The 27,418-nt window shown below is 47.5% G+C and overlaps 1 protein-coding gene across 2 annotated transcripts in view; it reads right to left on the bottom strand.

Moving 5' to 3' along the window:
- Positions 1–834: 834 nt before the first annotated feature.
- The window catches only part of LOC144754193 (E3 ubiquitin-protein ligase TRIM39-like), an 81,473-nt gene continuing 54,889 nt past the window's right edge, over positions 835–27,418 (bottom strand). Inside the window, exons 5-6 of one of the 2 annotated variants that reach the window (XM_078641776.1) lie at positions 24,585–24,634; positions 835–2,654 (exon numbers count right to left, since the gene is read on the bottom strand). In XM_078641776.1, coding sequence (XP_078497902.1) covers positions 2,131–2,654; positions 24,585–24,634 — 574 coding nt within the window. In that variant the 3' untranslated portion in view covers positions 835–2,130. Of the gene's footprint in view, positions 2,655–24,584; positions 24,635–27,418 lie in introns of those variants that run through there. The other variant, XM_078641777.1, reaches the window with a different exon arrangement.

Below are 27,418 nucleotides of genomic sequence, written 5' to 3'. Positions count from 1 at the left end.
TGATTTTCAACACTTGGCATGGTCCAGTCAAAAAGTAGCTCACTTTTGGTGGAATGTCCAGTGACATTAACGGAAATGGTGGGTGAAAAAATATAATATAACTGTTTGCTTGTTAGGAAATGTGTTTAAACTTAAAGCCATCAATCGTAAACTAGTAGCCATAGTGCTCCTGTTGGCAAAATGCAGGGTCTCTCTTCATTGGGATGGTAGACCAGCGCCCAAAACTATATACTGGTTGGGAGATATAGCATACTGTCGTGATCAACTGACTTGCTATGCGGAAGAATTGCCTAGTGCGACCAGACCACATGACATTTGGGGTCCATTTACTGCGTTTATGTTAACCACATCTAATGGATAATGACCTCTTGTATGATGTGAATGTCACTATTGTATATTTTATTTTTGGTACTAGAATCTGCGTTCCACTGTCATTCCTGCACTATATGATGCTGTATCAACTTGCTGCTATGTATTCTGTAATGATTTGAAAATAATGCTGACTTTTTTTCATGGTTGTTATAAGATGGAAAATTCATAATTAAATAAAATATATTAAACATTGTCACAGACCTTCTAAATTTTACACCTTTAAAAATGCCGGACAAAATAAAGAACACACGAGACACGTGTTTATTTTTAACTTGCTCTAATATATTTCATAGTGCTAAATACTTGGCTTTCGCCACCCCAATTATGTGTTTGGGATCCTTTACAACTAAAAATTATTGGGAAATGGTCCTGTTTTCTAGTACACTCCAGCGTTCACTATCCTCACCGAACACTACCCGTGAGCTGTTTTTCATTCTGTTTGCTAATAAAACCACAGAAACATTACGTTTGCGGCATTGTGCATTTAATTATTTACTTACAATGATTATTTAATACACTTCCGCTCTGTGTTTATATTTGCAATCCCAGTGCTATGAACATTTACTATTTATTGGCTTTCTCATTTAAAAGTATGAGATAGGTGGGTTTACAGTGCCAGACATGCAGTTATATTATCTGTGCGCGCAAGCACAATATGCCTTTTACTGGCAAAATGCGCTGCCATATACACCACATGTTGCGGTGGAAGCGGTTCACCCTGTACCACTCAAAGCTATGATTGTTAACAATACCACTGTCTTGGAAAAGGATGAAGTAGATACAGTGCAATGCACATCTCATGTGTGGCATGAATTGGGGAAACACGCGCAGAGGCTACCATTGTAAGTGCCGGCGATGCCACTGGTTCATCATATGGCGATATCCGTGACGAGTGAAACGGGTTCCCTAAAGGCAATGCCTCAGGCAGGAGCACACACTATGGGCAACATATATGTTAGATTGATCCATGGGGACATGTATATTACTTTTTCCCTTATTGCCCTTTTAATAGTTTGCAGACCAGTATTATTAATCTACTTACAATTGGTGATTTTTGTTGTAAAGATGCATATACAGGCCACATGCACCCAAGCACACTACCCACATGCATCCCACCAACACACACCTTATAACAAAACACCACTACATTCTACACCATGCCACTGCCCCCACGTCACTGCACTAGACACCAAATTTACAGTACAGAGCACAGCAGCTTCACTGCTCTACAACATACCTTAAAAACATTGCTAAAGCCAATAGCTCTGGCTAAGCACTTATAAGGACCCAAAGGCGACACCTATTGGCTATGGCAATGCTTGTTTAATTCTGAAGAGCCTTTATCATATGTTACATGATGTTTGGTGTATGATTCACATTACAAACATTGTCAGCCCTAGTTTTAAAAATGTATAAAGAAAAGAGATACTAGTTGTGAAGCTTATGGTTGTCGTGGCAACATGGGGAGGGTCATTGTGAAGAATTTTCTTTTGGAACGTTGGCGTTTAAACTGTAGATGAAAGATGAGGGGTGGACTCTGCACATCGGGGTTGGCGGACATTGATAAGTTAATAAATTACATGAAAGTAGCCTTTTCCAGTCACTGGAATTACAACCTCCCCCCAAACCCCCCAATAGACACCCCCAAAGGGAGCGTTTTATTATTTAAAAGAGCCTCTCCCTGTGCTCCTGGTCACATTGTTATCAGTGTGAGGGGGGTAGGGAGGGAGGATGAGGGGCTGGAGCTCCCCGCAGCTCTCACACCAGCAGCATCACCGCTTCGTACTTGGGATAGAAGAACGGGAAGAGCCTCTCTGTGAAGGGGGCCTGTGGGAAGGCGTAGAGAAGCTCCATGGAGTCAGCATTGTACAGGGACAGCCGCCCCCCCTCGTAGTCCAGAAACACCCCCAGCTTCAGGGGCTCCTCACGAGGGGACACAGGAGTTTCAGGGGAGGTGAGAGCGGAGTACTTATCATAACATATCCTCTGCACACCCCAAACTCCCCCCTCGGGTGACCATGTGATGTCTCCATTCCTGTTCACAGACTCTGCTGCGACCCCCATAGTCCACCATCCCCCCTTCTGCAGCAGCTGCACCTCCCAGTAATGTCTGCCGGAGGTGAACCCCTCGCTCCCCAGCACACACCAGTAGGAGGAGGTGAATCTCTTGGGGTTGTTCGGCAGGTCCTTCCATGTGCCTGTGTACGAGTCTCTCACACACCTCCCCCCTTCAGACAGGAGGAGCAGAGGATGAGCCGTGTCAGGATCCAGAGTCACCATCACTGCAGAGAAGAGATTCACAATTAGAGATTTATTATTGACACAAATGAAGGCTGTAATCACTGCTTTTGTTTTACATATGATTAATTTACAACACATCTGGAAGGAGCACGCTGTGCTAGAGAGCGCAGCACTAGACCGCTCACTACACTAGAGCGTACACCAGCATACTATACTGATCAGTACTATATATAAGATAGTACAGAGCAAGAGAGCTACTCGAAAATATAGAGTACTAGTCAGTACACTACATTAGATGGTACAGAGTAAGAGAACTACCAGAAGGTATACTGTACAAGTCAGTACACCGCCTTAGATGCTACAAAGTAACAGAGACCCTCGAAGCCGCACTGTACAAGTCAGTATATTGCTTAGAAGGTACAGAGTAACAGAGCTACTAGGCGTGTGACGCAGGGGTGTGGACATTTTTCAATAATCTACTCGTCCATGGGACAAAATGCAAAATAAACCTACATGTCCTGTAAGACAATCAACTTGTCCCACCTGTTCCCAAATCAATGACGTGGGATGACACAGAGCCATTAATGGATCTTTGTTTTAATAAAACTGACCAGTGGTTTATCAATGATTTGCAAAAATGTGGGAAGGATCTTGAATAGCTGACTTTAGGTATGGTAGTTTGGATATACTGGTCCAAAAATAAGCTGCAGCATATTTGCACATCGATCCATGTTGGTTGTACGTGGAAATACCTACTGCAGAAACATCATGCTGCCATATATTGAGAACCAAAATATAGAGTCTGCAGTTAAGAATAGTAAATCTTTACTGACCAATTACCTTCTCAAAATTTTGGCCCTCAATATTTTGTATATAATATTCTGGTAGCACGATATTCTAAAGTCAAAATTAAGGTAGAGTACCTCAGGGTTGCAGTACAAAAAAAATAGATGAGAAATTCTGTGCAGTTGAGGAGGTGCTGCCTGTCATGAGATGTCTGGCCTGCTTCCAGCCTAATTGGTTCTTCCCCTTTCATCTTGCCAAACTGACCTACTCACTGCACATACACACAACCCAACTACAATGACACACCCTCCCGGGACAAACAAACAAGCACCCGCTGCACACTCAAACACCATTGCACAGACACTTAGCTAAGCTATAAATGCATAGACTCATACATCACTTAATGGACAAACACACAAACACATGCAGGACCACACCCCTAGAGACTTACCCCCGCGCAGATATATACACCCACTATAGATCGACCCAAGCACTCTCTATAAACAAGCTTTACCTGACAAGAACGGTTTGCATAACATGTGCCTAATTTGGCACTAACTGGAGCAGAGATACTGCCAGCAGACATATCCACGGATTTCCAGAAAGGATGGAAGAAGCCACTAATGTTCTCTTCTTAGGTAGGACGTTCTACAAATGTATTAAAAATACAAATGTATGTTGGGGAAGAGTTTGTAGGAAGTTTAGGATTAGGTGGCAGTGATGTCCAGCATAGGTCCATGAGGGCAGTTCATAATAGAATCCATGGCCAGACTTTCAAAATGACCACTTACTATTCAAATTCGTTCTAATGAGATTAAGTTAGTATCTGTTTATTTTATGTGATAATCCTGAAAATCTAGTATGCGTTTGGCCGTCCTTGGCACACGTTTAGTCCCTTTGGCTGTTTAAGGCTCTCTTGTTCGCCAATGCTTGCTTCAACTTCGGTTCACAAATAGCACAGCTTTTCAGTTTGTTAGGCTCAGAGTGCAGATGTGCACTACATTTTCTTGTGAATTAATATTTTCTGAGGTGTGAGAAGAGGGTGTTAAGTTGGAATCCCCTGGGAAGTTTGTGCACACTCACAAAATAATGCATTTGGGAGTTTTCACAAATCTTGCCACAGCCTATTCGCCCATCACGGACATGGGCAAATATTTGCTCATATCAAATTTCGGACAAAATCTGTGTCCAGGTTGGAAGTGGGAAGAAAACACCACTTAATTTGGTAGGATTGTAGGGAAAGGTCGCAGTGCTTGCTTTGTAGTTCCTTTTCCAGAGAGCATGGAGAAAAATGGAGACAGTATTACTGTTGGGCACAGTACGGGTTGACTAAAAAGTATGTTGTTTTCACTCTAATGCGTAATATATCATTAAATGATACAGTTTCAATCGATAATTCCCCTGTAGAGTGCAGCTATGTGTTTTGTTTGTGCTTAGAAATGGCAGGAGTGCAGGTTGAAGCACTATATTAAAGATTACTGCTTCTTTTTAAAAAGGTATTCCTTCAGATCATTGGGGATCCATACTATTCAGATCTGAAAAGAATATCCTGCCCGGACCCTTATGAAGGCAAAGTATTTTTGAGAATTATATTGAACATATTCCTACATTGGTTAATTGCAGATTATATTAATTCCTAATATTAGGCATTGGTTCCTCAGACAAACAGCCTCACGTAGGCTAGGTTGTCTATTTCAGGTGCTTCGCTGCAGTTCTCATTTCTCAAAAGGATTAATTTCTGACATGCATTTCTTTACATGTCTTTGTTATTTATTTACTCACAAAAAATGTCACTTGAGGTGGCCAACATTTGGCAGCAGAATGTCACTTGTTTTAAGTACACTGCAACAGGGCCGGCTCTAGGCTCATGGTGGCCCTGTGCAGGGAGCGGAGGTGGGGGCCCCGGAAGAGGGGGTCCGGACGGGGCGGAGCTCAGAAAGGTGTTTTAATAATACGTCCAGAAAAGTCGTTAGATGATTGACCAGTACCTGCGGCTGCTCCTACCCTTCCGAATTCCCGCTGCAACCAGTGCCAAGGGTGCACGGCCACAAGTGGCTCGGGATGATGTTTGCATCTGACCAGATCCCTTATTGCATTTCCTGACTGCACTGGATCACCACAAAATGTATAGGCGCTGCAGAGAAGATTAACGTGCCATGAGACAAAAAACTGTGTGGTAAATCGAGATGCAGTGGGAGGCAGTGAGTATACTTGGGTCAGGAGGAAGAGATGTGTCTCTCCATGTGCGTGAAGGGAGGCTGGATGAAAGCATCCAGCAAGTAAACTGATTCCACGTCTGAGTATGCAAAGTTGGAATTTTGATACAGTGTATCCAATCTCAAGTATTTGCACATCTGAACTAGGGGTCAGTAACACTGAATGCCAAAAGCGAAGGAGAGTCGCGGCGGGCCCTGATGACATTTGTGGAAATCTTTTCTATTTTGTTTACCTGCTGTAACGAATGTGAGTTTGGAAATATAGGTTGTATTTTTGTATCAGCTGTGAAAAAAAATGTTCCACATCTGCACAAATGTTTTGTTGGTGATAGGTGGTTTTGACCACTAGCCTACAGCACCCCCGTGTCCACAGAGTGCCTTGAAGACTCAGCTGTTCCAGCCGGTGCCAACCTGTGAAAACTCCACGAAATCCAATTATTTGTAACTCCACAACTACTTAACAGTTTCCTTTCAGTAATTATACTGGACTTGTCAGGACAAATGGGCCTTTTGTCCTCTGAAGCTATTTCGTTCTTACAGTTAAAGTAAAGTAAAGTCCACATTTGTAAAGCGCACAATCACCCGTAAGGGTCTCTAGGCGCTGGGGGGCCGTTGGGAAGATTAAGCGAGCTATTGCCCAGAGTCACATGGTGCTGGGCTGACCTGCCGCCGGAGCCGGGGATCGAACCGTGGTCCCCAGATTCCAGCGTCAGTCGCCCTGGCAGCGGCGCCACACCTCTTCCCTGAGCCTTTTAAGTGTAATTTCCGTGTCTTGCAAGTTTGCAGCTTCATTTAATTCAAGTTAACAGGCATGCGGTTCCTTTTGCTTCCCTGTTGTGAGGTCCCATCCCCTCCCCCCGGTCAGCAAAGACAAAGATTTTAATGTTGTGATGTACAATGGAATTACTAACAGAGTGTAATTTTAATCTCCAAACATGGTTTTAAAAGTCGTCTGTTTTAAAAGAAGTTTAATACAAATTGACTTTTTTTTTTACAAAACTCACCAGGTTTGCCTTTTTAGGTCTCGTGACCTTAAATGCGCGCAAGTGCATTGAGGGAGCAAGAATTCAAGTAGCCAAAATCCTCGTCAAACCAAGGGCTTTCTGCTGCAGTTTTCTTGAAGTTCACGTGTACCACGTGACCAAACAAGCACGCGCATCAGCCTCCCTCCCTCCTATCGGCCGTACTTTCAGTTTCCCGGCCGCTCATCTTCGCAGCACATCAAAGGGCTTCGCCCAGCGTGCGCTCTGCGGCTTCTCGGCTTCTCCTCCCCTAATTATTCTTGGATGGCCGGCCGGCCGTACTTTCAGCTCCAGCACCTCCCCTCTCTCCCCGCACACAGCCTTCCTTGGATTTCTCCTCCCCCTCCCCAGCCAGCTTCCCCCAGGCCGTGTTCCCTCCCCTGCTACCCCATCCTCACTCATCCCTCGCACCCCCTCCTCCTTCAGGCCCCCACCATTTGCTTTTGCTTGTTTTATTCACGTGTGGATTTGTGTTCATTCATTATTGCTTAACTGCTTTTATTCACATAGTACTATTTATGCACTCTACCGAATCTCTATTTTGACCGCACCCTGTAAATATACATCTTACTCTCATTAACTTCTTCAAAACTTTAAACTTTAACCCCCCCCCCCCCCCCCCCGAGTCTTATATAGCACTAACTTGACCTAAATCTGGTATCCGAGCGCTTTACATAGCACGAGGACACATTCCTTTTTGTCAGTCATGGGGAAAATGAGTGATTTGCCCAGAATCACAGGATGTTCAGAGTCATTGCCGAGACTCGAACCCAGTTCCCCAGATTCCAGTTAGTCTGACTGGTTTAACAAAACTCCGCTACATTTTGAATGCATGAGTGAATCAACTAAATAAATGCATGAAAGAATGACACAGGTTAAACGAATCACAGTGTACTTCACGCACGCAGTTAAAGCCTCGGTGCGCTTTGGGGATCATAGTTAGAGCAGCGCAGGGACCGATTTAGAATTTGAGCACTTTAGTGAAAGATGCTTTTTCAGGAACCCTTTTGAACAGCGTTAAAGGCAGCTTCTCAGAAAAATAAGTATTCAGTTGGAGGCAACCCACTCCCTCTCCATATGGTCGCGACACCACATCAAAGGCAGCCCTTCTCCCAGCAGGCAGCCCACCCCCCTCCCTCTCCATATGGTCGCTCGAGTTCCAGGCTTCCCCAGTGTGCGCTCGTTCACTTCACTTTTTCACGGCCACAGGCCGTGACTCCTTTACCACTGCTTGTTTAAAAGTGCGTTTATGTAGACGTGCGCCACCTTTTATGTATTTTTAAATTATTTTCATGCTGAGGGGGATGGTAAATGCTCTGTTCAACAGCCGCATGGATGGGCTTCCTTGTATTGCGCACGACTCTCAACTCGAGCGCTTCAACGCGCAAAGCTGTTGACAGGAAAGCGAAATCAAGGACTTTAAGTGATTTAACAGGGATCACACACTTTGATCGAGTGGGGTAGCCAGGATTGCAAAACACTGGTCTTGATCATAGTCAGTAGCCCACTCTTTCCACAAGAGACTGGAGACAACCAGTCAGACATCAGAGGGGTCCGCCTTCACTGTTCTCTGTTGGCGACTTCAGTGGCATTTGTGAAACGGGCAGGCATTCCTAGCCCAGAGCTCGAGACCCAAGTCTCCACTCAGCAGCATAGCTCAGTTAGTTCAGCGCCTACTGCAGAGGGGCATGTGTAACTGGTGCGTCACAGGTTAGATTTCTCACAGGACTGGCTCAGTCTTTTATCCTTCTGAGGATGAAAAAAACAGTATGATTTTATTTGCTAATGAAAGATCCCCCCGAGTCTTATATAGCACTAACTTGACCTAAATCTGGTATCCGAGCGCTTTACATAGCACAAGGACACATTCCTTTTTGTCAGTCATGGAGAAAATGAGTGATTTGCCCAGAATCACAGGATGTTCAGAGTCATTGCCGAGACTCGAACCCAGTTCCCCAGATTCCAGTTAGTCTGACTGGTTTAACAAAATTCCGCTACATTTTGAATGCATGAGTGAATCAACTAACAAACACCTACAAATAAATAAATGCATGAAAGAATGACACAGGTGAAACGAATCACAGTGTGCTTCACGCACGCAGTTAAAGCCTCGGTGCACTTTGGGGATCATAGTTAGAGCAGCGCAGGGACCGATTTAGAATTTGAGCACTTTAGTGAAAGATGCTTTTTTCAGGAACCCTTTTGAACAGCGTTAAAGGCCGCTTCTCAGAAAAACAAGCACTGGCGTTGCCAATAGGTCTCGCAGTAGGAAAGTTGGAGCTATTACAATTGCAAATAACAATGCCTTTTATTTTTGTTTTCATTTTAAAAACATAAAGGGCTTTGTCATTTACAAAACCAATAGCTCCAACTTTCCTACTGCGAGACCTATTGGCAACGCCAGTGCTTGTTTTATCTACAAGCATGAGGTCTGGGATCATTTGAAAATGACTGCCTTAGTATAACATTAAAATAAGTACCATTCCATTTGTTTTATGCACTATGGCATACGTTACACTTTAAGTTGGGATGATATGTGCAGCAATGCAGGTTGAAACCTTTTTGTAAGCTAAATTATGACCTTGTGTATATATATATTTTTTTTTAAACTGTGGGCCATGACACCATAATGTGTGCCCAGAGGTATGCTATCGTGCAAACATATAAGGAGCTGCTTCATAATCTAAAAGATTTATCGGGGTTGTTTAATCTCACAGTACAGCACTTTGCAAACTGGACTGAGACATGTCTCCGTACCTTCTGATGGTCACTGTCACTGACCTCATTTTGCGTGTCTGTTAAAAGCGACATCTCCGCGTAAGAACACGTGTGACGGTTCACAGAAATTAAATGCACCATTGCTTTACCAGGAAAGAGTGCGTGTGGAGCGCTGGGCTCCTCATTCTCATGCGACATTGCACAAGCTCCTCTTCCTGTTTTGTTCTTTCGAAAGGAAGCTGCTCATTTCAGTGACTGTTCCCACTCGAGGCCTGCACATTTGCACAACAGTGCCTGTAATATTCACAGAATAGATTGAAATTATTCTATCTATGTTGTGTCTATACCTGCAGTCCGCTGTCCGCTGAGACTCTCACCGTTCCAAATAGGGTCGGGGAAGAGTCGAGATGCCGGAGTCGGACAGAGGTGTTCTCTGATCGTCGGTGGCGCATTCTTTATTCTCACACGATGATGACGACGCACGCAATCTCCCTGTGGCGCCGGGAGCGTGACCACCACCGTGACACGTCACAGCGCGGCTTAGCAGCAGGTACAGTTGCGCACAGCGCGCAGGGGCTGTCCCAGGGCCGTCACGTCATTGATAGTGCTAAGATTGACGGCCCTGGGACCCAAACTGCTGGCTGACTGGGCAAGTGCAACTAAAACAACAACGCTGCCATTGCTAGGGGTCGTAGCCCGGAGGCCGCCAAATCCTGCCAGGGGGCCGCCAGTGCCACGAACGATCCTTCCGGATCCGATCCTCGTCATGGCGGCCCCTGGGGTTTGGCGGCCCTGTGCAGGTGCACACTTTGCACATGCCTAGGGCCGGCCCTGACTGCAACCACGGAAATGTCACCCATAAGCAATGAAAAATAGGCTACGAGTACCACATCACACAAAGACCTTTAAAATACTGGGCTAAGTGTGTAGCGAAAAGAGCCAAAAGCATAACTCTTACATTTTACATATAAGACTAATAAAAACAAAATAAAAATACCCTGAAATGCCTAAGCAGACTGACAGCTTGTCAGCGCCTCTCCAGAACAAAAGCTCACCTATCAGAACCTGAATAACAAGGTCTGTGCCCGGAGAGCAGCAAATCAGGGTCCCTCGGTTCGGAACTTGATGCACCTTCCAACTCCACTGCTCTCTTTAGCACAGCTACAGCCGGCTATTCCAACCCTTGCACAGCCACCATGGTCAGGAGAATCTGAGCCAAAGGGACCACGCACGCCAGATGAGACGGTCCTTTCCAGTGCCTCCCATGCAGGAAGGCTTCCTGGCGCACCAGCAAAAAAGGTTTGCCAATGCAAACTCGCTATCCTGCACGCGCAATCTCCACCACACTTTCGATTTCTTTGAACAGTCGCAACACAGGAGCAAGTGAAAATGGACAACAAAACAGACGGAAGAAAGGAGTTACCATGCCTCAGCGGACTTTATATTGCGTTCTTATTATAATCTAAAGCAAGAACAAGCATTGAAAATGCAATAGGTCTCGCAATAGAAGAGTTTGACATTTTTCGTTTTGCATATGGATGAGTGGCGTTGCGTGGATGAGTGGCGTTGCGTGGGTGAGTGGCGTTGCGTGGGTGAGCGGCGTTGCGTGGGTGAGCGGCGTTGCGTGGGTGAGCGGCGTTGCGTGGGTGTGCGGCGTTGCGTGGGTGTGCGGCGTTGCGTGGGTGTGCGGCGTTGCGTGGGTGAGCGGCGTTGCGTGGGTGAGTGGCGTTGCGTGGGTGAGTGGCGTTGCGTGGGTGAGTGGCGTTGCGTGGGTGAGTGGCGTTGCGTGGGTGAGTGGCGTTGCGTGGGTGAGTGGCGTTGCGTGGGTGAGTGGCGTTGCGTGGGTGAGTGGCGTTGCGTGGGTGTGTGGCGTTGCGTGGGTGTGTGGCGTTGCGTGGGTGTGTGGCGTTGCGTGGGTGTGTGGCGTTGCGTGGGTGAGTGGCGTTGCGTGGGTGAGTGGCGTTGCGTGGGTGAGTGGCGTTGCGTGGGTGAGTGGCGTTGCGTGGGTGAGTGGCGTTGCGTGGGTGAGTGGCGTTGCGTGGGTGAGTGGCGTTGCGTGGGTGAGTGGCGTTGCGTGGGTGAGTGGCGTTGCGTGGGTGAGTGGCGTTGCGTGTGTGAGTGGCGTTGCGTGTGTGAGTGGCGTTGCGTGTGTGAGTGGCGTTGCGTGTGTGAGTGGCGTTGCGTGTGTGAGTGGCGTTGCGTGTGTGTGTGGCGTTGCGTGTGTGAGTGGCGTTGCGTGGCTGAGTGGCGTTGCGTGGCTGAGTGGCGTTGCGTGGCTGAGTGGCGTTGCGTGGCTGAGTGGCGTTGCGTGGCTGAGTGGCGTTGCGTGGCTGAGTGGCGTTGCGTGGCTGAGTGGCGTTGCGTGGGTGAGTGGCGTTGCGTGGGTGAGTGGCGTTGCGTGGGTGAGTGGCGTTGCGTGGGTGAGTGGCGTTGCGTGGTTGAGTGGCGTTGCGTGGTTGAGTGGCGTTGCGTGGTTGAGTGGCGTTGCTTGTGTGAGTGGCGTTGCGTGTGTGAGTGGCGTTGCGTGTGTGAGTGGCGTTGCGTGTGTGTGTGGCGTTGCGTGTGTGTGTGGCGTTGCGTGTGTGTGTGGCGTTGCGTGTGTGTGTGGCGTTGCGTGTGTGAGTGGCGTTGCGTGTGTGAGTGGCGTTGCGTGTGTGAGTGGCGTTGCGTGGCTGAGTGGCGTTGCGTGGCTGAGTGGCGTTGCGTGGCTGAGTGGCGTTGCGTGGCTGAGTGGCGTTGCGTGGCTGAGTGGCGTTGCGTGGCTGAGTGGCGTTGCGTGGCTGAGTGGCGTTGCGTGGCTGAGTGGCGTTGCGTGGCTGAGTGGCGTTGCGTGGCTGAGTGGCGTTGCGTGGCTGAGTGGCGTTGCGTGGCTGAGTGGCGTTGCGTGGCTGAGTGGCGTTGCGTGGCTGAGTGGCGTTGCGTGGCTGAGTGGCGTTGCGTGGCTGAGTGGCGTTGCGTGTGTGAGTGGCGTTGCGTGTGTGAGTGGCGTTGCATGTGTGAGTGGCGTTGCATGTGTGAGTGGCGTTGCGTGTGTGAGTGGCGTTGCGTGTGTGAGTGGCGTTGCGTGTGTGAGTGGCGTTGCGTGTGTGAGTGGCGTTGCGTGTGTGAGTGGCGTTGCGTGTGTGAGTGGCGTTGCGTGTGTGTGTGGCGTTGCGTGTGTGTGTGGCGTTGCGTGTGTGTGTGGCGTTGCGTGTGTGTGTGGCGTTGCGTGTGTGAGTGGCGTTGCGTGTGTGAGTGGCGTTGCGTGGCTGAGTGGCGTTGCGTGGCTGAGTGGCGTTGCGTGGCTGAGTGGCGTTGCGTGGCTGAGTGGCGTTGCGTGGCTGAGTGGCGTTGCGTGGCTGAGTGGCGTTGCGTGGCTGAGTGGCGTTGCGTGGGTGAGTGGCGTTGCGTGGCTGAGTGGCGTTGCGTGGGTGAGTGGCGTTGCGTGGTTGAGTGGCGTTGCGTGTGTGAGTGGCGTTGCGTGGTTGAGTGGCGTTGCATGTGTGAGTGGCGTTGCATGTGTGAGTGGCGTTGCATGTGTGAGTGGCGTTGCATGTGTGAGTGGCGTTGCATGTGTGTGTGGCGTTGCGTGTGTGTGTGGCGTTGCGTGTGTGTGTGGCGTTGCGTGTGTGGCGTTGCGTGTGTGAGTGGCGTTGCGTGTGTGAGTGGCGTTGCGTGTGTGAGTGGCGTTGCGTGGGTGAGTGGCGTTGCGTGTGTGAGTGGCGTTGCGTGTGTGAGTGGCGTTGCGTGTGTGAGTGGCGTTGCGTGTGTGAGTGGCGTTGCGTGTGTGAGTGGCGTTGCGTGTGTGTGTGGCGTTGCGTGTGTGAGTGGCGTTGCGTGGCTGAGTGGCGTTGCGTGGCTGAGTGGCGTTGCGTGGCTGAGTGGCGTTGCGTGGCTGAGTGGCGTTGCGTGGCTGAGTGGCGTTGCGTGGCTGAGTGGCGTTGCGTGGCTGAGTGGCGTTGCGTGGCTGAGTGGCGTTGCGTGGGTGAGTGGCGTTGCGTGGTTGAGTGGCGTTGCGTGTGTGAGTGGCGTTGCGTGGTTGAGTGGCGTTGCATGTGTGAGTGGCGTTGCATGTGTGAGTGGCGTTGCATGTGTGAGTGGCGTTGCATGTGTGTGTGGCGTTGCATGTGTGTGTGGCGTTGCATGTGTGTGTGGCGTTGCGTGTGTGTGTGGCGTTGCGTGTGTGGCGTTGCGTGTGTGAGTGGCGTTGCGTGTGTGAGTGGCGTTGCGTGTGTGAGTGGCGTTGCGTGGGTGAGTGGCGTTGCGTGGGTGAGTGGCGTTGCGTGGGTGAGTGGCGTTGCGTGGGTGAGTGGCGTTGCGTGGGTGAGTGGCGTTGCGTGGGTGAGTGGCGTTGCATGGGTGAGTGGCGTTGCGTGGGTGAGTGAATGGTTAGCTGTTGCTTATGCGACGTATAGCACTTAATACTAAAGTAGGCAGACCTTCTTAGCCTTTGTGAGAATAATAGCAAAATAAAAATAAAAACCAGATCAAGTCAAGGACGCAAACGGCACCATGCTATTGTTTATTTACTCAGATGATATGCATAAAAATGTAACTTGTGAGCACGTTTCTCTAACTCTCCAATAATCCCATTACAACACTTTGTACAAATGAGATTGGGACTCATCCTTCCGAAGTCGAGAAAAATGTGCAACGCTGTGTTGAAGTTAATTTTTTTAATTAACAAAATGCAAATAATGTGGAGAGATTTCAAGTGATTCAGGAATGGGGGCCCTTGTAAAGAGAAAGTACGGCCGGCCTGGGCAGTGATAGGGGAGGAGGGAGGAGAAATGCGAGTCACGGCAGCAGCAGCCTTTGATGTGCCTGCCGGCCGGCCGTGAATAATTAGGGGGTGAGAAATGCGCTCGGAGGGCTGCCTTTGATGTGGTAATGCGAGGCAGGCAGGCAGGCGGCTGGTGGCATTGTGCACGCGCTTTTTAGGGCTTGCGCAAGCGCAATGACCTAAAAAGCACATGCACTTGAAGGAATCGCCAGTGGAATCGCCAGTGGATAAACACTGGATAAGCCCCTATAGAGCTTCGCCAGCTATGCGCTGAAGCGCATCAGCAGGCGAGCCCTAAAAAATGACTTTACTATGGAGTTCCTTCGTGTGTTATTGGGTCAATTAGTGAGGGAAAAAAATGTATACTGGCAGAGTCTACGCCCGCTCTCAAAGACCCCACTCCTTGCTGATCTCGGTTTCATTCTCTTTCTGCCGCCTCTATCCCCTACTTCATAAGCTTGCGGAGCAAAAGTGTCCAATTTTCAGCACTAGCCACACAGGCATTAGCTGCTAGTAAAACACAAAACACGTGTTTTTAAAATACTAGCCTGCAAGGAAAATAAATTGTGCATTTATTCTGTATTCGGCATCCTGTGCCATCACGAATACTAAGGCATTAGTAAACTAAGCGAGAGAGACTTGTCGAGCTCTCATAGGCAGACCATTGTTTTTGTGCCCACAAGAGCTATGCATGCGTGCTGAAGCCACAACCAGAAGCCAAGGGAAGTTGCATCTGAGAGAACGCTACCAACCACTCCCTGAGCAGATAGCTGGAGGGGCGGGGCCAAGTAGGGACGTCTCCATTTCTTTTGATTTAATGTCTAGTTGTCTGTGGGACAAAATAGACATTAAATATTCTTGCCCCTGACAGAAATCAACTTGTCTCGGGCGCCGGGCGATATGAATTCCCCTCCCCTGGTGACGTGCCATTCAGTTCACTCCATTAGATGGCACAGAGCAACTGAGCAATTAGAAGGTATACTGTACTAGTCGGTACACTGCATTAGATGGCACAGAGCAACAGAGCAATTAGAAGGTATACTGTACTAGTCGGTACACTGCATTCGATGGATTAGAGTAACATAGCTACTCCAAGGTTTACTGTACTCCTCAGTACACAGCAAATAAACTCCTAGAAGGTATACAGCACTAGTTAGTACACTGCACTAGATGCACAGAGTGACAGAACTACTCCGAGGTATAAATGACTAGACAGCACACTGCATCGAATGGTTCATAGTAAGAGAACGCCATGTTATCTCATACATAATCATGCAACAGAGACTAGACCTTAGAGATTTATCCATGGAAGAAAAGACACTGAGACTGTGTTGGAATCGCTCACAGCGTAGAGCGAGAGTCCTAGATCCCTAGGCGCCCGAAATTACGTTAGGGATGGCTACAGCGTTACCCCACAGTGGCGATTGGACGCCCCTACAGGACTAGGAACAGGCGGGGATCCAAGTAATTGGGGATTTATATGAGAATGGCAGATAGATCTTTATTGTTTGATTAATTAAAATCTTTACAAAAACACAAATTCATACAATACTCCATTATATACATTTGAATGACAATATCTCCTTAAAAATAAATTTTAAATAGCAGTAAGCCTTTTAAAAATTGTATACGTCCTTATTAAAAACTGCTTATAATAAACAAATTCGTATGTTAAGGCTTGAAGGAAGATATAATCATTATTAGTTTCCAATTTCAAGCTTTTCTAATTTTTTCCATACTTTTGTTAAAAAGTTTGTCAAAGCAGGGTTAATGAGTAAATCATCTGAACAAAGATATCGGATCAAAGCCTGTCTACATGTCCTTATCCCTCATTAAATAGTCTTTTTAATATTGTTAATCTTTCATTTTTTTGTTCTGGACAGAGACACAAGAGATGGATAGTATTTTCCTCTCCAGATTTACATAGCCTACACAATATGTTGTTTTCAAGCTTTTTCCAAGGTGGTGCATGGGATTCGCCCGGCCATATTCCAAATCGTGCTTTAATGAAAATCTGTTTACTTTTCAATGACCGTGCCGTGTCCAAATATTGCTGTACCCTCTTTTTTGTTTAGCCATTAATTAAGGACCATGCATGTTTCCTTTTGACTAAAGTAGCCTTGTCACTTATCAATGATAGATAATCTGTTGTTTTATTAACAACTTTTTAAAATGATTCCTGGGTTATGGTGGAGGCCCAAATCTCCCAAACCTCAAATTCATCCAGAGCCATGTCCAGATATCTCCAGGCAGATGATTTATTGTTACCTTCAATTTCTTTCCACAATAGCTGCGACATTAAGATCCTCTTATCATTTTTCACAATATTCCATACTTTGATTACATGACCCTTTCGTGCGTACAGCTGATTATTCAGACCGAATTCCAGCCTAACTTGGACTTGTGACGCGTTTTAGGAAGGTGGAAAAGAGATCTAAAAGTTTTCGCAATAGCATTGTTAACGATAACTGCAGCTTTTCCGTTTAAGGCCTCACTGCGATAGGTTAAGGAGGGTAGTAATTTGGCGGATATTTCTTTAAGGAGAGGTTGATAAGTTAGGTCACTCGTTGATTTTTGAATAATCCTAAATGCTGCTGTTAAAGCATTTGCTTTCCTATTGATAAAGTTTCTGAGGGGTAAAACTGCCATGGTCATTAAATATGACTCCCAGATATCTATAGGTTTCAACTTGTTCCAAGTTCTCCTTTCCCAGAAACCATTTGGAATTATATTTCCGTCTCGAGTTTTTTTGATGACCATAACTTTAGAGTTAGTTTAATTTATTACCATCCTATTTCCTGTGCCGTACTCCAATGTGCGTGATATTAAACGTTGTAAGCCCACCTTTGTATTGCTTAAAAGAATGACATCATCTGCATAGAGTAGATTTGATATGTGTTTATCGGCAAGCTTAGGTGGGTGAGCATTTATGTCATTCAAGGCCTCCGTCAAATCAGCTAAAAACAGGTTAAATAATAAAGGAGCCAATACACACCCTTGCTTCAGTCCGCCTGTCGTTGGTATTTTATTGGTAAGTGACCGACCATTCGGGATACGTACTCTGACCCAAGTGTGTATATGCAGGAGACGAATCAGATGTAATAACAAAAGTGGAATCCCTTGTATACGTAATTTTTCCCACAAACGTTCTCTATCCACACAATCAAACGCTGATTTAAAATCAACAAAACATAAATACAAAGGTGTTTTTTTTAAATTGCCTTGTCGATTAAAACAGATAGAGCTAAGATGTTGGTAGCTGTTCCGAGGCCTTTAATGAAGCCGGTTTGGTTAGGCAGGAGAATGTAATTGTCCTTTGCCCAGTCAGATAAAATCCCTGCAAACAGTTTTGCATCAGTGTCCTGTAAGGTTATTAATCGATAGTTCTCAGGCAGGGCCATATCTCCTTTTTTGAAGATGGGGGATATTAGGGACCCTCTCCATGATTCAGGTATCACTCCTAACCGGACTACTTCTTTGAAAACTTTGGTGAGATGTTCTGCCCATATATCTGGATCCTCCTTATACAGGGCAAAGGGAATATCGTTCGGACCTGGTGCTCCATCTTTTTGTTTTTTTATTAGCTTGGCAACTTGAGAATGGGGAGTTGGTACCCTACCAAGCCTGCAAGAGAGGTACGATTTGCCCGGTGGAGGATTCTTAATACACGCCGGGCTGGTTCATGCATTACGGGTACAGTGGAGGGAAGGGCTCATCGAGGCTAAAACGACAAAGGCATGCCAATATGTAATGATGGCGGCAGGGACTTTTAAAGCGGTCACATGTCTACACTCTAGAATGCTGAATGAAGGGCTGGCACCATTAGATACGTCGAAAAACAAATGGGAAATGGGCATCGGGAAACCAATACCGGAGAAAGCATGGGAACAGAGAATACGTAGAGATTGGAAAAGCACGAGGAATGCACGGTTTCAACTGGTACATTTCTATATCCTGCACAGAGCATACCTAAAACTGGGTAGGATTAAGAAGTATTTTAAAGTGGAGGAAGCAGTGTGCCCCCGATGCGCGAGCGAAGGGGTGGAGCTGGAACATATGAAATGGGAGTGCCCTAAGTTAGGGGACTACTGGGAAGAAGTGGGAGACACGCTGGCTCTGACAACGGAGCGACACTTATCTTTTGATATCGCAACATGCATACTACATTGGTTCCCTCACATGCCCAAGACTGAGATGACTAGCAAATTTGTAGATATGGGGCTACTATTAGCGAAAAGGGAAATCACCAGGCATTGGAAATCAAAAGACGGACCTAATAGCGAGAGATGGAAGGCTGAGTTCTTAAAGTGGGCAAGCAGTGAGGGTGTCCTTAGATATCAGCAGGCGCGCCGTCTCAATAATGAAAAAGCCCTAGATTCAGCAAGTGCATGGGAGACATTAGTACAATCCTTATTGGATTACCAAGCGGAGGAAGAGTAGGCGAAGCGAACTGGGCACCATAAAGTCCTCTTGCAGTCACAGGTACACTACGGACTGCGGTTAGGAGTAGTTCCATCACGACAAGAATATGAGACAGATGCCACAGGAACACACACCGGTGAGGGGGTGGGGGCCTCATTCGGGTCAGGGGGGGTGTTTCAATTAGGATTTGGAAATTAAGACATATATTATGAGTATGCCTAATTTGTCAATGTATCATTATATTGTTTTCGTATATCTTGGGTAGTTTTATAAGCAATAAATAGGGGGAGAGATATTAGGATGCTTGACATAAGTTGATGCTGAATGGTTGTGACTAGTGCATTTTTGCACATCCGAAACCAATAAAATATGTTTTCAAAAAGAAAAAAAATGGTACAGAGTAAGAGAGCTACTAGAAGGTAGGTGTAGGTTAGGGGTGGGCGGAATTTGCGTAGTCTCACTACACAAATTTCCGCAAAACGGCAAAAACCTCCACTAGCCTGCGGAATTTCGCGAAATACATTTTTGTGACGGGAGCATCGTGCCAGAACGAATCCTGCCCAGCATATATTTATCCAAGAAGATGCCACCGGCGTTTTGTGCAATACCTCTACTCAACTGGAGTACTACTGGCTAATCAGTAAGTGCTACCTCGTTGGGTAAATGCATAGTGCCTTTCCTACACTACCGCTGCGGGCCAGAAGAGTTGTTTCCAGTGACCATGTGTGTCTGTAACTTTGCCACCGCGCCACAAGGCGCGACGGTCTCTTGAGTGAGCCCGGGCACTTGCTTTATTTATACCTGTAAGTGCTTCCTATTGAGGTTTAATTTTTGTGACAGGAGCATCGTGCCAGAATGAATCCTGTCCTGCATATTTATCCAGGAAGATGCCACCGGCGTTTTGTGCAATACGGTACCTCACCATGCTCACGAATTCCGCTACGCCGCAGATCGCGGAATTCTCAGCAGTTCCGCACGGAACGTGGAATTGCCAAAATTTCGCAAATTCCGCAAGCGCAGCGGACTTTGCCACCCACCTCTAGTATAAGGTGCATGCGCTAGGTCAGTCTAGATCAGCGGTCTTCAATCTGTGGGGCGCGACCCCCAGGGGGGTCGTGGAGTACTGGGAAGGGGGTCCCAGATTCTGCAGAGTGCAGTTCCTGGCATTGGGCTGCTCGAGGGTGCTCACGGCGGAGGCCTAATTCACACCGAGGTGTGAAAAACATCAACGCCTCATTAACAAGTAAAAGGTCTTTTAAAGACCTATTAAGTACTTGGGTGTGACTGTGTGTGTGTCCCTGAAGCTGTTGGGCTCACATACACGAGCTGGGGGGAGCTGGGGGAGCAGGCTGTAGTGTAGCCCTTTGAGTTCAATGGATGGTGCGCGCCTGGAGCTGTGGGTCCCGTGACACGTCCCCCACCCCCAGCAGGGAGGCACAAAGATGCCCTCCCATGAGCGGGAAAGAAGAAGGAAGACGACGCAGAGAGATACTGAACCCCCCCCATGAGAGAGGCACAGAAAAGGTGGGTGTATGAATGATGGATGGATGGATGGATGTAAGGCTGAAGGATGGATGGATGTGTGAAAAGGTGGGTGGATGAATGATGAGTGGATGGATGGATGAAAGGGTGGATGGATGGATGGATGTATGGAAGGAAGGATGAAAGGGTGGATGGATGAAGAATAGATTGGTGAAGGATAGATGTATGGATGGAAGAATGAAAGGGTGGACGGATGAAGGATGGATGGATGAAAGGGTGGATGGATGAATGATGGATGGATGTGTAAAAAGATGGGTGGATGAATGATGGGTGAATGGATGGATGAAAGGGTGGATGTATGGATGGAAGGCTGAAAGGGTGGATGGATGAAGGATAGATTGGTGAAGGATAGATGTATGGATGGAAGGATGAAAGGGTGGACGGATGAAGGATGTATGGATGGATGGATGTGTGAAAAGGTGAGGGATGAATGATGGGTGGATGGATTGGATGGATGGATGAAAGGGTGGGTGGATGGATGTACGGATGAAAGGCTGGATGGATGAAGGATGGATGTATGGATGGATGTATGGATGGGAGGATGAAAGGGTGGGAGGATGAAAGGGTGGCTGGATGAAGGATGGATGTATGGATGGGAGGATGAAAGGGTGGCTGGATGAAGGATGGATGTATGTATGGATGGGAGGATGAAAGGGTGGATGGATGTATGAATGGATAAAAGGTTGCATGGATGAATGATGGATGGATGTGTGAAAAGGTGGGTGGATGAATGATGGGTGGATGGGTAAAGGATGGATGTATGGATGGAAGGATGAAAGGGTGTATGGATGGAAGGATGAAAGGGTGGATGGATGGAAGGATGAAAGGGTGGATGGATGGAAGGATGAAAGGATGGATGGAAGGATGAAAGGGTGGATGGATGGAAGGATGAAAGGGTGGATGGATGGAAGGATGAAAGGGTGGATGGATGGAAGGATGAAAGGGTGGATGGATGGAAGGCTGAAAGGGTGGATGGATGGAAGGATGAAAGGGTGGATGGATGTATGAAAGGGTGGATGGATGGAAGGATGAAAGGGTGGAAGGATGGAAGGATGAAAGGGTGGAAGGATGAAGGATAGATTGTGAAGGATAGATGTATGGATGGGTGGATGGATGGGAGGATGAAAGGGTGGATGGATGGAAGGATGAAAGGGTGGATGGATGGAAGGATGAAAGGGTGGATGGATGTATGAAAGGGTGAATGGATGTATGAAAGGGTGGATGGAAGGATGACAGGGTGGATCGATGAAGGATAGATTGTGAAGAATAGATGTATGGATGAGAGGATGAAAGGGAAGACGGATGAAGGATGTATGGATGAAAGGGTGGATGGATGGATGGATAAAAGGTTGCATGGATGAATAATGCATGGATGTGTGAAAAGGTGGGGGGATAAATGATGGGTGGGTGGATGGATGTATAGATGAAAGGGTGGATGGATGAAGGATGGATGTATGGATGGGAGGATGAAAGGGTGGATGGATGAAGGATGGATGTATGGATGGAAGGATGAAAGGGTGGATGGATGTATGAATGGATAAAAGGTTGCATGGATGAATGATGGATGTGTGAAAAGGTGGGTGGATGAATGATCAATCAATCAATCAAGGCATTTCTATAGCGCACTACTCACCCGGAGGGTCTCAAGGCGCTAGGGGAGGGGGGGGTCCGCTACTGCTCGAACAGCCAGGTCTTGAGCTGCTTCCTAAAGGTAAGGTGGTCCTGGGTCAGGCGGAGGTGGGTCGGGAGGGAGTTCCAGGTCTTGGCGGCCAGGTAGGAGAAGGACCTTCCTCCTGTGGTGGCTCTTCGGATGCGGGGGACGGCGGCGAGGGCGTGGCTGGTCGATCGAAGCTGGCGTGTGGGAGCGTAGAAGTTGAGGCGGCTGTTGAGGTATCCTGGGCCTTGGTTGTGTAGGGCTTTGTGTGCGTGGGTGAGGAGACGGAAGGTGATTCTCTTGTTGACCGGGAGCCAGTGCAGATCTCTCAGGTGTCCGGAGATGTGGCTGCAACAGGGGATGTCCAAGATGAGTCGTGCTGATGCGTTCTGAATTCGCTGGAGTCTCTTCTGGAGTTTGGCTGTGGTTCCGGCGTAGAGGGAGTTGCCGTAGTCCAGACGGCTGGTGACGAGGGCCTGGGTGACCGTCTTCCTGGTCTCGGTGTGGATCCACCGGAAGATCTTCCGTAGCATGCGCAGGATGTTGAAGCACGACGAGGTGATGGCGTTGACTTGTCTGGTCATGGAGAGGGAGGAGTCCAGAATGAAGCCCAGGTTGCGTGCGTGGTCTGTTGGTTTGGGTGCGCTGCCCAGGGCTGGGGGCCACCAGGAGTCGTCCCAGGCGGAGGGTGAAGATCCCAGGATGAGGACTTCCGTCTTGTCCGAGTTCAGTTTTAGGCGGCTGTTCGTCATCCACTTGGCTACGTCTGTCATCCCTTCGTGTAGGTTGGCTCTGGCGGTGGCGGGGTCGTTGGTGAGGGAGAGGATCAGCTGGGTGTCGTCGGCATAGGAGATGATGTTGAGGTTGTGTTGGCGTGCGATGGCTGCGAGGGGGCTCATGTAGACGTTGAATAGGGTTGGGCTGAGCGAGGAGCCTTGAGGGACGCCGCAGATGACTTCGGTGGCTTCAGATCTGAACGGGGGGAGGCGGACTCTGTGTCCTTCCGGCGAGGAACGAGATGATCCAATCCAGTGCCTTCTCCTGGATTCCGACGTTGCTGAGGCACTGCACTAGGGTGCGGTGGCAGACAGTGTCGAAGGCCGCGGAGAGGTCTAGGAGGATGAGGGCCGCTGTTTCTCCGTTGTCGAGCAGGGCTCGGATGTCATCAGTGGCTGCGATCAGGGCGGTCTCGGTGCTGTGGTTGGCCCGGAAGCCAGATTGCGAGAGGTCGAGGGATCCGTTCGTCTCGAGAAAGGCGGCCAGCTGCTTGTTGACGGTCTTCTCGATGACTTTAGCAGGAAACGGGAGCAGCGAGATGGGGCGGTAGTTCTTGAGGTCGGTGGGGTCGGCTGATGGCTTCTTTAGTAGGGCGCTGAGTTCTGCGTGCTTCCAGCTCTCCGGGAAGGTAGCAGTGTCGAAGGAGGTGTTGATGATGTCCCGCAGGTGGGGTGCGATGACAGCGTCGGCCTTGTTGAAGACGTGGTGAGGGCAGGGGTCGGTCGGCGATCCGGAGTGGATGGAGTTCATCGTGCGGACGGTGTCTTCGGTGCTGATCGGGGTCCAGTCGTGGAGGGTGGTGGGCGGGGGCGGTGGTTCAGTCGTGGCGTGCGTCGGTTGAGTGCTGAAGCTGTTGTGTATGTCCGCGATCTTGTTGTGGAAGTAGGAGGCGAGGGAGTTGCAGAGGTCTTGCGAAGGGATGATGGATGGATGGATGGAAGGGTGGATGGGTAAAGGATGGATGTGTGGATGAAAGGGTGGATGGATGGATGTGTGAAAGTGTGGGTGGATGAATGATGGAGGGATGTGATGAGGTCTAACAGGCGCATTTATGGTTGTCGATAGTTGTTGATGATGAGGAGTACCATTTTCTAGAAACTTTTGTCGGAAGGGGGTCCTTACGCCTCAAAAGGTTTTACAAGGGGGTCTCGGCATCAAAAAGTTTGAAGACCTCGGGTCTAGATGCATGTGCTAGATCAGTGTAGGTGCATGCGCTAGGTCAGTGTAGGTGCAAGCGCTAGGTCAGTGTAGGTGCATGCGCTAGGTCAGTGTAGGTGCATGCGCTAGGTCACTGTAGGTGCATGAGCTTGGCGAGTGTCGATGCATGCACTATGTTAGTGTAGATGCATGCTCTAGGTCAGTGTAGGTGCATGTGCTAGGTCAGTGTTGATGAATGCGCTAGGTCAGTGCAGATGCATGTCCTAGGTCAGTGTAGGTGCATGAGCTGGGTCAGTGTAGGTGCATGCACTAGGTCAGTGTAGGTGCATGCACTAGGTCACTGTAGGTGCATGTGCTAGATCAGTGTAGGTGCATGCACTATGTTAGTGTAGATGCATCCTCTAGGTCATTGTAGGTGCATGTACTAGGTCAATGTAGGTGCATGTACTAGGTCGGTGTTGATGAATATGCTAAGTCCCTGTTGGTGCTAGAAATCTGGAACATAGAATGTGTTATGTGGTGAATAACAAATTCTGAGGATTCATTCCATAGTGAAAATCTCAGAATATTGAAATAACGGAGTTGCTTTCAGTATTATTAATGTGAGGTGTGAAATTACCGCATCTAAATTTCCGATAAACGTAGCATGAATGTCCAAGGGGGAAGAATGATTTAAACCCTGGAAATGCAGCAGCACATATACAAAGTATAAATCTAGAAAAATCTGGAAAAGACCAAGTTTACAGACACAAATAAAGTAACTGTACCCTTACGTGAGTGCACATTATCATTAAATACCGTACCATACTATACCATGATAGCACCCCATACCACACTACACCATCCCATCATAATGTTCCAAACCATTTTCATGAACAATGACATACAGAGCTAATAGTCACAATGATATTTACCTTTATAACTCTTCACCACCTCTGGGCACTGAATCTTCACATTATTACACCTGCAATAACACACACATCATCTTTGTATTAAAGAGTAATGATGGTTTAAGAAACAAAGGATGAACATCACATAAGACCTGTATTTGAAATAAGATTCAGTATTAAGAGCAGCGCCTGCCGGACTAGAGCTCGGTGAGAGTTACTGTTCATACACAACAGACAAAGCTCTAACGATATCCAAAAGTACTTTTAACCCCTTGCAAGCGCGGCGAATTTTTGCGCTGTGCGGGTCATTTACATAGTGAGCGGGATTCGGACGGCCCCCGGCCATCGTGAGCACATGCCCACCGTGAAGCATGACGGCCGGGGGCAGTCATGAGCATGGAAGGTGTTTATATCCTATGCCAGAATGTGGTTGTTCTAAGGCAGATAGCTCAGTGAGACCAGGGCGCTTCATGTGCTGCTATGGAGTGCCTCAGCGTGGGTCTTCTAGGAGCAGCGGTTAGCTCAGTGAGAGGAGGGCTGACTCACAGGTTACATCTGCTCCTGGTGGAGTCTTGTGTATATACTTAACAAATACTTTAACTGAGGTCCACGTGTATGCCTGTCAACACCCACAACACAACACTGTCACATCCAATCCCTGCTGGTGTAAACCTTGTCACCATCCTCTACAACCAAGATGTTGGGTAGCATTAGTAGGATATAAAAGGAAGATTTAAACCCAAACGCATTAGTAATGAAATATTACGTCTTACGAAACAGCAGATTTCAAGCATTAGGGGAAGGATCACAGAGGAAGAGATAAGGGAACAGGTCAGAAGGCTCGTTAATGGGAAAGCAGCAGAACCAGACGGGATCCCTTCAGAATACTGTAAAAAATTGTTAAACTCTTTGGTCCCTTTCTGGGTATCTTATTTTAATGAGATCTCTCTGGAGGGTTGTAAAATTCCACCCACCTGGTATGAGGCAACTGTGGCTATGATCCCTAAGATGCTAGGTTAGCGGATTCCTATACACCTATATCATTGTAGAACTGTGATTACAAAATGATCACAGGAATCTTGGCTAAGAGGTTGTCAGATGTTCTTCAAACGTTGATCCATTTTGCTCAAAAGGGATTTGTGCCTGGCAAACAGATGTATGAATTATTAACCCATCAACTTTTCGTTGCAAATGATACGGCCGAGGCATTTAATCTTTTGTTGACAATCACAAGAATTGATGCTGCTAAAGCATTTGATAGGGACTACCTTCGGGAGGTATTGCGGAATTATGGTTTCAGCAGCAATGTTACTGGAGTTGTACAAATGTTATATAAGGTGCCGGCAACAAAGATTTTGGTTAATGCTGAACTTATAGCTTTGTGTCACATATCCAGGGGAATTAGGTAGGAGTGTCCTTTGTCGTTAATTCTGTTTTGTCTATATATTAGGCACTTTTCCCAGATGGTTCGGCAGGGTAAGACCATTCTTCCCTTTGAAGATAGATGCAGGATTACCAACCAATATAGCACTGCATGCTGATGACATAGTTCTGTAAACATCGAACAAAAAGATCTCTGTTCCACAGCTTGAGCTGCAAGCCAGAGATTTTGGGAGTCTTTCAGGGTATTTAATCTATAAAGAGAAGACCGAGATAATGACATGGGCTAAAGAGAGGGTAGGACATCAAACCAGAAACCAGTTGGGTATCTAGGGATCATGGTAACTCAGAGCTTGGAGGAAATACCGGTTGTAAACCCAACTAAGGTATGCAATTGTTAATTTGGAAAAAACTATGCTGATATCACAAACGATACATTCATTCGTGTGAACGAATTTGCGTCCTTATTAACAAATTCACCCGTTGTGAACTCCACATCTACCTAGACTCTCAAATAAGTAGTTAGGCCAGCACTGAGACCTAAGCCTGAGGTTATTAATGGACACGTCCCAGGTGGGGTGGCATGTAGCCGGCAGAGAAATGCACAGACAGGAAACCGTAGATCAATCCCACAGATAGGCGAAGGGACACTAAAATGGTCAATTGAGATTGGCCCTGATAAAGCACGCATGACAGGAGGGGGCACGCGTGCTCCAAACACACAATAAAGTCAGATGCCACACGATTTAGGAATATAGAGCCAATCAGAATACAGCACATGCAGTGATTAAGCACTCTCCATGCCAGACATCTGGACACGTTAACCGATGGACGCATTTTGTCCATGCAAGGTCGAGGCCCACCTGGATTATTCATTAAACTGAATTTATAACTCTAGAGGGAGCAACTTACAATCGTCACCATACAAGGATTGCCAGAAACATTGTATTGCCTATGATAAACTGAATACGGGAATGCTACAGGTCGATTGTAATTTGCCCCAGTGCCTGTTAACTCTTCTCCAGGCCACTATGTTTAATCAAACTAACTGTTCCTGTTTTGCCAAATACCTCTTGTCTCTTGTTTTTCAATGGTATTTCATATTCAAGCAACACCTTGATATAGATGCTCGCCTTACAAGATGGTGGGAAAATCTGCCCCTCCGTATCTATGGGAGAGTAAACCGCATTAAGATGCTGGTTCTTCCTAAGGTGATCTTCTTGTTTAACACTAAACCACTTCCCTTCCCCAAAAAGCTTTTGCAGATAAAGCAAGGAAGGGTCAGCAGCTTTATATGGGCATCCAGGGGAGCCAGGATCTGATGAAAGAAGCTCCGAAGACACTCAAGCAAGGGGAGGCTGGCTCTTCCAGATTTCAAAGCCTATTGTTATGCCTTCCAGTTCAGGAATTCACGACTCTTGGTTGGAGAGCTAGATAATTCTTACATGGGTCAAATGTATAGAGCCAAGTTGAAGCAT

This window comes from Lissotriton helveticus, chromosome 5_1, assembly GCF_964261635.1.
Source record: "Lissotriton helveticus chromosome 5_1, aLisHel1.1, whole genome shotgun sequence".
Classification (NCBI taxonomy): Eukaryota; Metazoa; Chordata; class Amphibia; order Caudata; family Salamandridae; genus Lissotriton; species Lissotriton helveticus.
This window is presented reverse-complemented; position numbering and strand designations above follow the sequence as displayed.